At 50.9% G+C, this 12717-nt stretch overlaps 1 protein-coding gene across 3 annotated transcripts in view; it reads right to left on the bottom strand.

Moving 5' to 3' along the window:
- The window catches only part of Crmp (Collapsin Response Mediator Protein), an 18323-nt gene extending 5606 nt beyond the window's left edge, over positions 1 to 12717 (bottom strand). The window contains exons 1-6 of one of the 3 annotated variants that reach the window (XM_076819688.1): positions 12462 to 12717; positions 5564 to 5658; positions 3422 to 3734; positions 2174 to 2353; positions 1790 to 1903; positions 1108 to 1340 (exon numbers count right to left, since the gene is read on the bottom strand). In XM_076819688.1, coding sequence (XP_076675803.1) covers positions 1108 to 1340; positions 1790 to 1903; positions 2174 to 2353; positions 3422 to 3734; positions 5564 to 5658; positions 12462 to 12500 — 974 coding nt within the window. In that variant the 5' untranslated portion in view covers positions 12501 to 12717. Of the gene's footprint in view, positions 1 to 1107; positions 1341 to 1789; positions 1904 to 2173; positions 2354 to 3421; positions 3735 to 5563; positions 5659 to 10094; positions 10250 to 12461 lie in introns of those variants that run through there. The other 2 variants (XM_076819691.1, XM_076819689.1) reach the window with 2 other exon arrangements.

Genomic DNA, 12717 nt, shown 5'->3' with positions numbered 1-12717 from the left:
TAACCGCCCCGGATCGTGCAGAGCCGATCGGAACGTCGCGAATGATTTTCGATCGCAATCTGGTGCCCGTTCCGGGCGATCGATCGTGACTTTTCAGCCGTGTTCACGGGGTGCCCCCAGCCGCGTACAGAGATAGAACGTTCAGCCATCGTATCGACTACACGTTCAACTACGTCTACACGTCGAGTACAGAGAATCGTGCCAGCTGTACAACAGCGATCCGCGGAACAGAGAAGAAATCGGGGCAAAGGGAACGTGGCATTAGCTGGGGCTACGATCGGCGTGCATGCACGAGAATCTCGGCGGAACATCTAAATATAATTTCCGGCGCATGCAATATCGGGGATGTTCGGTGCCTGTCGCGTGAGCACGGACAACCCGAGTCACTGTTACACTTTAGAGCCGCGACCTATATCTCCCGTGTAACTCGAGCTTGATGGACAGCCATCTCTCGATCGATGCTCGAGCGATTCACGATCAATGGAGCACAGCCCGAGACTGGTCGTGCTGGAAAACGAGCCGCGTTTCTCGCTCTTGAACGCAAGGAGGAAACGCGTTCCGCGTAGGTCTCGGTAAACAGCGAGGAGCTAATCGCCGGACACTTCCGGGGAAACTCTTTCTGCATCAAGCGTAAGGTACTTACTTTGCCCGGCGGTAGAAGGAAGTATCGAGTCGAGCACGAAAGCAGAGAGAGGTAGCTTGCAATGTAGGTATCTTTCAATCGATCAATTGTTCATTGCGTAAGATCTGATAAGACGCGTGATGCAACCGTCTAAAGCTTCTGGGCACAAGCGAACTCTTCAGACTTCAACGATTCGTCGGCATTGTAGCTACCCGCATCGAGGTTCAAAATCCTGCTGACGCCGTGTGTCAACTTGATCCAAGTGTCCGAGGATCCATCGGTACCGGTATCAACCCATACAGCTGCAATGCCGATGAAGCGTCAGGGCCATGCTTAGAAACGAGTGCTTAGAAGCCTTAAACAGCGCCGACTGCGTGAACTCAGAGATGGCGAAGCCTCCAAGGTCACCGGGTGGTGCTTTATGCTCCGGATGTCAAAGTGACCCCTGAAGGGGAGAACGGTAGCCGGTAGGTTGGTGGACTCACTTGGCCAGCATGTTCAGGAGTACAAGAGGTGTATCTGGGTCTGGCCTGAGAGGTGGACTCAGAACGTGCGCCGCGGCGTGCTTCCAGGATTCGTGCGTGTAGTTTGTGCCATCTATGCCAACTGCGGCCGCCAAGGTCTCGCCGAAGACGCAAACGCCACGCTTACGCGCGGCTTCCACTGCCTCCGCGGCGCTACGACTCATCACATGCACTACATACAGTGGACAATTCACCTAAGCATGCAGAATCACGATCGATACAACATAGACGACACTTGGGCTCAGAGAACAAGCTCGCCTGCCTTGCGCAAAGGCGACGAGAGTGTGTGTCTAAGTACGAATGCGAGTATCATGCTCCACCCGGACAGAGAGTGCCTAATCGTCTTCGGACAGCGCGGAGGCTCGAACAAGGGCTAAGCTTCGCCACGAATAGTTCACACGTTTCAATTAGGCGGTCTGCGTCTTGGTGGAGTACGTCGTAAACACAGTGCGATTGAAGCCATAGAAAGAAAGTACAGTACGTTCATCGGCATCCAATCACGCGAGAAACTACGACGCATCGATTTTTCGTTAAACCAGCGTGCCAGAATTAGCGGACAAGCACACCTGACGAATCTAAAGCTGATTTCTAAAAATCTTCACTTCCGCCGTGGCATTGAATAATTCCGATGGCCTTGACTTACCTGGCTGGCTATAACGCACGCTCTATTCACAGCCTCCGCCTCCACTTCCTCGGGGCGAGACATCTCGTGACCTTCCGGTCCGGTCACTCCGGCATCCAGCAGTCGTTTCGTGTTCTGAAACAGTTTCACCGGATCCATAGGAATATCGTGAGATTGCTAAATCTACTTGTACCAGGCAGCTCTTCTGAATCGGTGCTGAGATCCATAGCCGGTCACTCGCTCGGATAAGCATAGTAACAAGCATTAGACTAGGTGAGTCGAATAAGTGATCGAATCGATTTCGTTTCCTATCTACGCTTACTAAACATCATCTCGCGGATCTAACAAACCCTTGATCTCTCTTCCACGCCCCTCTCTGTAAACCGTAACAGCCGTGCATCGTACCTCTGCGATGATGTCGCCGTTTTCCGCGTGAACCATGGCGATGGCGCCCAGCTCCTTGCACTCCTTAAACGCCTCGATCAGCTCAGGGTCCCTCAACATGAACATGTCGCGGTAGGCCATGAACATCTTGAAGCTACTGACCCCGTGCATCTTCGACAGCATGGACATCTCCTCCTTCACCTGCGCGACGAGCATCCGCAACGTTAAACCAGGAGAATCGCCCGGCGCGCGAACGGACGAGGAGTCGGGCGAGCGGCGGCAAATAAGGAGCCCGCCGATTTACATGCATCCGTGCGCGGCCAGCAGCGATTTCCTCATCGACCGTTCGATATTCCATTCACGATCCCGATTACAGTTAGACGACGGTGGTTACCGACGCAGCCGCCAGATTCGCGCGATTTGCCAATTCACCCCCCGAGGGGGCCTATCGCTTTTCCCATATTTAGAGGCGCCCAACGAGCCGCGGATCCATCGACATCTAGGCCGCCGGCTCCGCGCTAGCTCCGAGTCCGACGCTCCGTTCGACTATCGCCGATTGACCGACGCTCTGCTGGCAGAGGTAATCGATCGTCGATCGTAACATCCTTGTTAATTTCCTCGCGGATTTCAATCGCGACTGTGGCCATGGACGCGCCACAAAACGGGCTAACTCAACTGCGCGCGCGGCTATCCGGTGATTTCCTGACCGGCAATAACGAATTACGCGAATTCTATTTACAATCAGCGGTAATGGAGCCCGCTGCTGGGTTCGGCTGGTCGCCGATGGAAATTTGAAACATAGACCGTGCTCAGCGACCACGGAGCCGCGCTGCTGAACTCGGGTACAGCGAGCAAACGGGTCACGTGCCTAGACATGCTTTCTTTTCTAGGAAGGACTCGTGTTACGGTAATTATCTCATTCTGGCTGGCTAAATAGAGTGGAGAGCGCGTGTGAACCGTGCGAGGCACGATGACCTCGCGTCGCAGTAGTTTCAGCGACACCGTAGGACTTTATTAACACTCCCACCAGGCGTCGGCGTGTTTACACGCCGAGGCGCTTGCATCCTGCGCACAGTGTTTTGCCGTGCGTTCGCGTTTGTGCGCTCTGGAAAGTGTCAAGGTGTTGGTTCAGCAAAACTTTCGCTTGGAAAGGAATGATCAATTTCGAGGAGTATTTCTTTTGAGAAATAGTTTCAACTTTACGCTACCGAAGGTCTTCCAGTGTCGTGGCTGTTCGAATCGTACAGGGTTGGTGTTTCCAGGACTCACTTTAGGGCTCCAGGACGTGATGGCCACGTGGAGGGAGTAGTCGCAGCAGACTTTTTGATCGGCAGACTCCCTGTACCTGTCGTACGCCTCCAGGAGGGACTCGTCCTTCATGGGGATGACGAAATCGATGATCATGGTCGTACCACCAGCGACCGCTGCCTTGGTGCCCTGGTAGAAGTCGTCCACCGACTTGGCACCCATCATCTCCAATTCGAAATGGGTGTGCGGATCTATGCCACCAGGCATCACGTACTTCCCGCGGGCGTCGATGATCCTGGTGCCGCCCGGTATTATCAGATTCCGTCCCATTTGCCTGTGAACAACAACATTCCCATCACTCGTCTAATCGAACTCGCAATCGCGAAAGCGGCGGAGGATCGGACACGATTAGATCGCACGTCGATCCAGAGGGATCGGTCCCTTTCACTCGTCTCAGCTGCACGAGTAACGGTGCTCGCGAATCGTCGCGATGCCTTTCGTTTTCTAAAAATTAGAGCGTTTGAAAAATCATTCAAGACCGCAGACATTATCGCGCGCCGAGATATTAACACCCGATAGACACCTGTTGCTTAGGTTTCAGTTCTATGCATTCTTTGCTCCCTAGAGGGCTAAAAGTGGACACCTAATTCCAAATACTTAGTTAAATATACTAATCAAAGAATTTTAATTTATCGGGCGAATTTGTTAGATTTATAATTGAAACAATTGCGGGCCGCAGGGCAAAATGCGGCGTTCGGATTGCTCATCACTGTGCTATATTATTTAAGGGATTATACCTAGTCAGGCGGCCGAAAACAGGCGAATGTTTGTGAATTTTTTTTGAAAAAGCGGAAGCATATATTTCCACAGAACTTTTTGTATTTAAAACAACAACATTTAAAGAACATTTGGTAATTTTTTCGTAGATAAATATTTATGTATAATAAAGTAATAACCTACATCCAAGAAGCCTTTTTAATAATTTAGTTTTGCGGTGATTTTTGCACGAAAAAATCAGGATTTCAACTTTAAATAGCAGGCATTTTGTTTTAAATTAATATTTCGCAAATTCCCTCTGTTAACCAGAGGATACATTAATGTATTAACGAAATCTTTTTTGTTTTTAGATAATCTGGTTCCGAATGACAGTGCTCACCGCAAAACCATATTTTTAAAAAGGCTTCTTGGATGTAGGTTGTTACTTTATTATACATAAATATTTATCTACGAAAAAATTACCAAATGTTCTTTAAATGTTGTTGTTTTAAATGCAAAAAGTTCTGTAGAAATATACGCTTCCACTTTTTCAAAAAAAATTCACAAACATTCGCCTCTTTTCGGCCGCCTGACTAGGTATAACCCCTTAAGTGCAGGAGTACAGAGACAATCATACCGACTACGCTATTTTCCGTAAGAGAATAATTCTCCAACACCTGAGCTAGTTGAAGCCCGGCAAGGGGACGCCCAAGGAAACGAAAGTTCACGGTCCCAAACCGAGCAATCCAATCGACCGACCCCTTGTTCTCCCCGCAGAAGTACCACGCGGCCGAAGGGACAAAAGCCGAGGAGCCCGCCGGCTCCTTAGCGTCGCGACGCGCAGACAGCCCGCGGTTACCATCGAGCAAGCGTTAGACAAGCCGCGAATGATCGGGCAGCTGTTCGCGCCCGTTAAACGACAGGTAATCAGGCGGCACGAACGCGCATCGGCGACTATCCTAGCGTCTGCGTTAGACAGTTGCATGTCACGGCTGTTTGACATGTTACACTAACCGGCGGCGCGTTATCTGCCGCGGACGGGCACGCCGGGCCGCGCTCATTGATAAAACGGGCCGCGTGTATCGCGTTTCGCCTTGCGTAAAGCGGCGGGCAAACACGCGAGCGGAATGCTCAATGGGAATGTTAATCGTTCGGGCGTAAATCTGAAAGTCTGTTTGCTTTCATCGGCGGCTCCAAGTGTCCCGCGATGATCAGGAGGGGGGCCTGGGTAACGGGGCGATGAGTAGAGCAGAGGAGCGCGACGCTCAATGAACTGGCTCGCTAGCCGAAACGCAATATCGGGCCGCGGTGTCTTGTTTTCATTCCCATTGCGTAAGCACGTCCTGTAATTACGGCTGGCGCGCGCGGAGGGGTTGGAGGGGCCGCGCGAAATGCGACGAGACTCACTTGATCACACCGTCTTCGATGTAAACGTCGCTGTCCGTGATCCCATCGTCGTTCACGACCTTCCCGTTCTTGATCAGCAGCCTGTTCTGCGCGCTCTGAAAACAACACCCGACGGTCAATACCGGCTTGCGTACAATTTCCAAACGGTCAAAGAAATGGAAACACAAGTGTACGGCTGTATACAATGCAGCTAGCATTCATGCTCGCCAGAGAGGTTAATGGAAGTTCGTAAGAAGAGGCAGTGGTCGGGAACAGATGTTACGAACGACTTACGGGCTCGAAAGCGCTGAGCTTTGAACGGCATACGTACATACGCTTGTCTACTTAGTGACTAGAAAATCTAGTGGCTACGCCTGGATCGTTCGCGCAACTTTCATCGCGTCCGATTTCACGAGATGTTACTTTCTTGAAAGAAAAACTCTTCGAAGCGTCTCAGCCGGCGAACGGTCTCGCCCCTTGGGGAGCTAATCGGTTCTCGCCGAGGGTGGCCGAACCTGCCACCGGACACTGTCCTCGATATTCGTTTGCAACGTGCGTCGGATCCAACATCCGGCGCAGACGATTAACGTGCGTGTATTGCTCTCCACGCTATGGTATAGCAATCAGTATATAATAGAAGCTACGCTTCACGCACTTCCGCCAATGCTGGATTCAGAGCAGTACGCGATGTGCTCCGACTGATAAGCGCGCCGCAAAGGTGCCCCGCGATGCATCTTTCCATTCCGAGGAGTACAGAGGTTTCTCCTCCGGCTGGTGCTCTTTAAACGAAAAACCCCGGGGGTTTTCCATCGACCTGGCGATTACCATACAATCGCCCAAGAAAATCACGTTACGCATCCCCAGATTCGGCGAACAAACAGCGGCGCTTCTCGCGGAATTACTAGGTCGGTTTATACATATGTAGCGTGCGCAGCATCGAATTTTCGAGCGGAGTAGAAGGCGACCAGGTAAGGTCATAACGTTCAAGCGAAGGTTCCGTGACTGTTGGATTTGCCTGGCGACGAAACCTCCCTTGTTCTCAGGGCCTGGGGTTCTCCCAAAGTTGTGCACGCGGTACGCGTTGCCGGCGATTCTGGAAGGCATTCGGTTAGAAGGACTCGTGTAGAGCGGTTGTTTGTTCGTCCGCTCGATATTTTCTTTAGAGTAGTTTTTTGGTGTTAAAATAAACCATATTTCTTGTTGAGTTTAGTAAGTAGCGTACCTTATTACCACCCTCGCGTCTCCCACCTCGCATAGACCGCGGATACGTAAACCTGCCGTCATCGTCGTTGCAACTACTCCCTCGGAGATTACCCGAGCTAATTAACTAATTCGATTGCGTGACGCAAGCGGTGCGCAGATCTGCTCGGCCCGCTTTCCACCGCAGCGCGAGGTACTCCGACATCCAGACGCGTCCTTGCGGCGTGGACGTTGAAGTGGAGGAAAGAAGTGCCGCGAGCCGAGTAGCCCCCGAGTGGAATTCGTTTCCTAAAAATCAGAGCGGCTTGCGGGGAACGTATTTTCAGCGGACCGCTCGCTGAAAATACCCGGCCAGAGACGTCTCACCGACACATGAAACGCACATGTCCGCCGCCCGCGTCTAATAACGAGGGCCGCGGGGATGATGGCAAGGTCCCTCGCCCACGTGAATCGCGGCGAGCGGGCCTCGATATTGGATTCCATCCTCGTTGCCCCGAAGGTCGTAGCCTCTATACCCGTTTCCAGCACGGGCGTAGCGCGCCGCAGAGAACGCTCGTCGCGCGACCTTTCCCTCCGCGGAACCTGCAAATCCGATTCAACGAACTACACCCTGCGACGCTTTTAGAGGGGCAGATTGGAGGGATCGATTTCACGAGAGCGTCGGGAGTGAACGGTGGTTTGGATCCAGTGCGCCGGGGTCGAAGCAATTTCACGGGGCGGAGACCCGGGGTGGGTTTGTTGCGCCACGCGTCGCAAAGGGCGCGGACCCTGCGTCGCTCGTGGAACGTGGGTGGCAGCGATGGATTGTCCTTTTGCTTCTCCCCTGGCAAGCTTCCTCCCTTGCAGCCTTTTATCTTCGCCCGGATGGGGAACGCCTAGGGGTGGTTTGTCGAAAGTCCTTTGCTCCGCGGTCTCTGAGCTCCTTTTTTCTCGGCGTTCTTTTCAGCTTGCCGCGCGGCGACAATATTTCCCACTGTGCGTCAACTAAGCGCGTTCCATTAATCCCCCCGCCTGTTTCGTGTATTTTTATTATCCGCTTGGGCAGGTCTTCCGCACTACCCTCGCAGTGACTATATTTTCGAGACGACTACCGATTTACGCAGGGTTTATCGGCACTGCGAGTTCAACTCCGTCCTCGAGTATTTACCAAATAAGGGACAGAGCAAGAAGAATACCACACGGCGCCAGCGGCTTCCTCCACTCCCCCGGGGAAAATACGCTCCCGGTAAAATCGATACTCTCCGCCGGGCATTTCCCGGCCGTGCGCCTCGAATTCGTCTGCACGCGAGCATAGGCGAAATAGAAGATGCTATCGGCGCGCGGCTCAGCGCTGCTCGATCCGATCACCGGCTCTATTCTTATCGCGTGGATTCGAGCCGCGAACCATCGCCCGTCTTCTCTGTCCACCGACCCCCGGGGCTCTATGGGGAATTTATTAAACCGTTCTCGGCTCGAACGTGGTCGCGTGCGCCGAAACCTCGTCGGCTCCTTCTGGCGCTCCACTTCGCACGCGGTCTAATTAAAACCAGATTTCTTCTTTGGTCGCGGTAGCCCCGCTAAAACGCGGGTAATTAACCACTTTCGCGGGGGGAGGAAAGGGATTTTCCTCGGCCGAGCCGTTATGGAGCGAAACCTCAAGTTTCTAGCGCTGCGTCGATGACCTGTGCGAACCGAGAGCTTCAACACGAATCGCCATCGAACGTTAGTTCCTCTTGCGTGTTACAGCCGCGGGAGGCGGGTAAGCAGGCTCCAACGGCGCATAACATTTCGGCTATTTAATACGTGCGACGCAAGAGCCCGCGAATCGCATAACAATTACATAACGACGCGTTTTCTTAGCGCTTTCTTTAAGCGACAGTCCCCGCGTTCGTTGCAGGAACCGAGCTCGCGGTGGATGAGCATAGTTCGCCGCTCGGCGGGCCTGTGCCCGTCGTATGCAAAGTTTCGAGGGAGAATGTGCGGCGCGAAAGGAGGAAAAAATGTTACATAAACATCGTTCGCCAGGCTTTATTTTCTCAGTCCCGAGGAATCGAAGATGGCTGTCAGGCACGTGGTCATTGTTTTAGGAGAAGTATATGTACCCATTTCGCCACCTCGTCACCTCAGATGGGAAAAACATCGGGACGATCGATTGCACAGTGTCCGACACTTTGATTCATCGATAGCGGACGAGAGTTTCTAATATTGAGAAATATCTGATTAGATAAAACCTGAGCGGAGTGTAGCGTGCTGCATGCACTTCCCTTTGACTCGTGGTAACTTAGAAACCAAGTTTATGTAACGTCCATTCCCCGTTGCGCGCTCTACAATTTACCCTTTAAAGCATCGGTGCAATTGAGGCGCATTAAAAAATTATATATCCCATTCTACGATTAGCGCAGCCTATTGCTGCTAATTCAATTTCGCAAAAAAAATGTGGGTTGGTCCGTTTTTGTTCTCAATGCCTCAATTAGTCCACTGCGTGGCGAGTAGACGGTTCCAAGCGACCCTGCTTAAACTTAAGTAACGAGAGAGCACGGTCAGGTGCAATCCGTCCTCGGATCGCAGGTGCGCAATCGAATAAAAATGCCGATGGAAAAGCTCGCGCGCCCCAATTTCGACTCGTGCGCCAAGTGCCGCGGAAACGACAGCAGCAGGTCGCACCTGGCTTCCCCCGTCGCGTCTATTTATGCTCCACGAATAATGCCAGTAATCTGCATTTCGGCTGACCGACTTTCATCCGACTAAATTTGCCGTCAAGTTCTCGGTGAGACAAAGAAACCACCACGGGTGCCCCCTCGCAGCCACTTGCTACGCAGCTCCGGTAGGCAACCAGATTAAGCTGCGGGGAATAATAAATTTAATCGCAAGCGTACGTAAGTAAACTCGACTGAACTAAGCAAGCCTTTGAAAGCCGAGGAAACATGACTGCGAATCGATTCCCAAACCCACCGCACCTACCAATCAACGCCACGGAGCCCCCGCATGCCGCCCGAACCTTTCCAATGTCTGTTAGCGCGAAACAGCCAGCTTTCCTCCCTAAATCGAGCACCCGAGCTACTTCTAATCGAGATGAAAGCCGCCGGCAAAAATGTCAGTCAACATCCACGGTTTATTTTTACTCGCGGAAAGCGTCCGTGCCCCCGTGAGCCTGGCCCCGGAGACACTCGGTGCGAAACGGAGGAGAGATCGGCGATCTCCTCGCCAGCCTCGCCTAGTAGGCCTACGACGAGCGCGTGCTCGTAAAATCCAGAGACCCGCGTGGTTTTTCCGACTTTAGGTCGCGTCGTGTCGACGAACTATTGATTCGTCTGCGCTGCCCGCGGTTCCCTTGCCTAGCCAGACCCGTCCCAGTGGCGTATGATTTTCTCACCGCGGTTTCATCGTCGAAAGCAACGTTCGGCAAAAAGCTTCCTCATTATTGACTTTGTTCGCAAACTCCTGGGTGGAGGAGTAACCGCAGCTCGAGATAATTACGGGGTTGGCTGGTCGAATAAACCGGCGGATCCTTTGGTGGCACGGCGTTCGCTCGGATCGCGCGAGGACATTCGGCGCACTGCTGGAAATAATTAAATGGTCACGCAGGCGAGTAATGAATCGTTCCCTAGCTGGCTATGGTTTAGCTGAACTTGATGCGAAGCTTGAGTACAGACTGAAGAGTAATCGGAAAGGCTAAATGACTATCGGTTATTGAGGATGGTTTAAGAGCTTCTGAGCGATTGAGGAGAGGGTACTAAATAGTAAAGATGGGAATAATCTTAATGTATAAAGCAGAAAACTTTCGAACGATAAACTCTGGGATCACAAATTTGCCTCGGCTCATTATGCTTGACTAATCCAGCGGTGGCGGATTTAACCGGGCGGCTGATGAGCAGTTGACACCTGGGCCCCTGCCTAGAAGGCCCCGCAGGGCCCCATCTCCAAAAAAAAATATGATTAGATATAGGTAGCCAAACATTACATTTTTTTCAAACTACTATACTTGACTCGTTATTAGTAAACTACCTCTTCATTTTCCCGGAAAATGGGCCCCTCGGAATGTTTACTACCTGGGCCTTTTTCCTTAAATCCGCCACTGCAATCCAGACGAATTAATTTCACAAAAAAAATTTTTTAATTTTTTTTATAAAATCGGAATCTAAGTTTCGGGCGAAGCCTAGTAAAGCTAGTTGTGTATAGATTCGTGTAAAATATAACACGTCCGCGGAGTAAAATAGAAAATATAAATAGCTATTAATTAATGCGCAACATTTCGTTGCTGGAGCTTTTGAATTTCGATGGAAGATCGAGGTCCGCCTCGAGTAGGGATTATTTAAGGGTGCAATAGTGTTTTTAGGGTAGAAGTTTCGTATAATTTATTAGAGAATTTTCGTATGACGAATCGAGTGCCCCTCGGTCGTTTCTGTCGGCCGAAAGAAGGCACCGCGAAAATATTTCACGTGTCAAAGTTGAATGGACACGTCGCGTCGCCTCGTGTCTACGGCTATATTTTGATGCAGGTGTATACTTAGCTCCTTTTACGAGATAGACCGGTGCTGGGCGTCAAGACGCTTTGGATCAATAAGGCAGCAACCTTGCGATCGCTGCCGATGGTGCGGCGAAACTTTCGGTTTTAATGGTGACGCAGATACACCCCTCGCCACTGTAATTAACCTCAATGGCAACGCACGAAGATTCTCCGCATAATCGTACATTAAACGTGCCATTTACCTAAGCGACAGTCGACGGTAGCATGCGACAGAGGAGATAAGGCGTGTACATGTATAGATCCACTGATACCGAAGATTATAAACTGGGTGAATAAACAGATAATCCCTGCTCTCAATAATTCTACTTGCAGATATGTCGCTTTTTAGTAATAAAAGCGAAATGAACCTCCTGCGTGGGTTATCGATCGCAGGTTCAACGACTCTACGCATTACACGCAACTCGAAATTATCGATGGCGCGGGTCGAGTTATTTAAACCGTGGAACAATGTCGCAGAGCAATGGCATTTCACCGGGATCCCATGTAGATCGTTCTGCGCGAGAGTGAAAAATCGATGTAGCACAGAGTCCAATGAACGTTGATACGGCACGAAAGATTGTACCACTCGCGTTTACTGTAATAATCGCGGTTTCGTCCACGGGCGTACACTGGCGTCTGATTACTTTACAGTTACATGGGATACGATTTGCTCTCCGGCGATATTAATTATCGGGCGATTACTTGCCGGCTGGATACGTTCTCTGGGTCGCCAGAAACTGATACCTCATAATGCGGATAAAATATTACGTCAAACCGGATGTATTTTTATGTAACACTTCGTCCCGGCAATATTCACCGGCGAAGATTCCGTGCTATTACTATATAAATACAATTCTGTGTAGTGGAGGTGAAAATGCAATCTGCCTTGTCAAGATAAAGTATACTATATAACACAACCGGGGGCAGCGAGGCTACGGTAGTAATATAGAGACCATTGGTAATATAATAGAAGAGTAAAAAGTTGCGAGACTGGAACTCTCGGGACATAAATTATCGCGACGAAAGCGGGAATATATAATGAGATTCATTTGATCGGTGCTACATGTAACAGTAAATATGCCGGTCATCTTCAATTCGCTCCACCTACATCTACGTCCGAACGATTTGTTCTACGCCATTTATTTACGATAGCGACGCTGGATCGGTGGCAAACAAGCTCTCGCCAAAGTAAAATCAGCGTGCTAAGATAAAGGATGATCGGCTGCGACTGACCTGCAGGTGTATGGGCACTTTCTTCACCGGCGTACTCATCTTCGTCGAAATGTAGAGGATTAAAGCTGTCCGTGGGCGGGAAAAAGTAGGATCGAGTCGCAATAGCGTTACTCTTCACGGCGTGTACCTTCCACCGAGGTATACGCGGACACTATTTTAGCTCGCGAAAAAAACGCTTCGCTCGCACCGAACTTCTCTCCTGGCGAAAATCAGATATCACGAGAACCACTCGAAACAAACGATCGACTGCAACTGA

The sequence above is a fragment of the Andrena cerasifolii genome, chromosome 9 (assembly GCF_050908995.1).
Source record: "Andrena cerasifolii isolate SP2316 chromosome 9, iyAndCera1_principal, whole genome shotgun sequence".
Taxonomy (NCBI): domain Eukaryota; kingdom Metazoa; phylum Arthropoda; class Insecta; order Hymenoptera; family Andrenidae; genus Andrena; species Andrena cerasifolii.
This window is presented reverse-complemented; position numbering and strand designations above follow the sequence as displayed.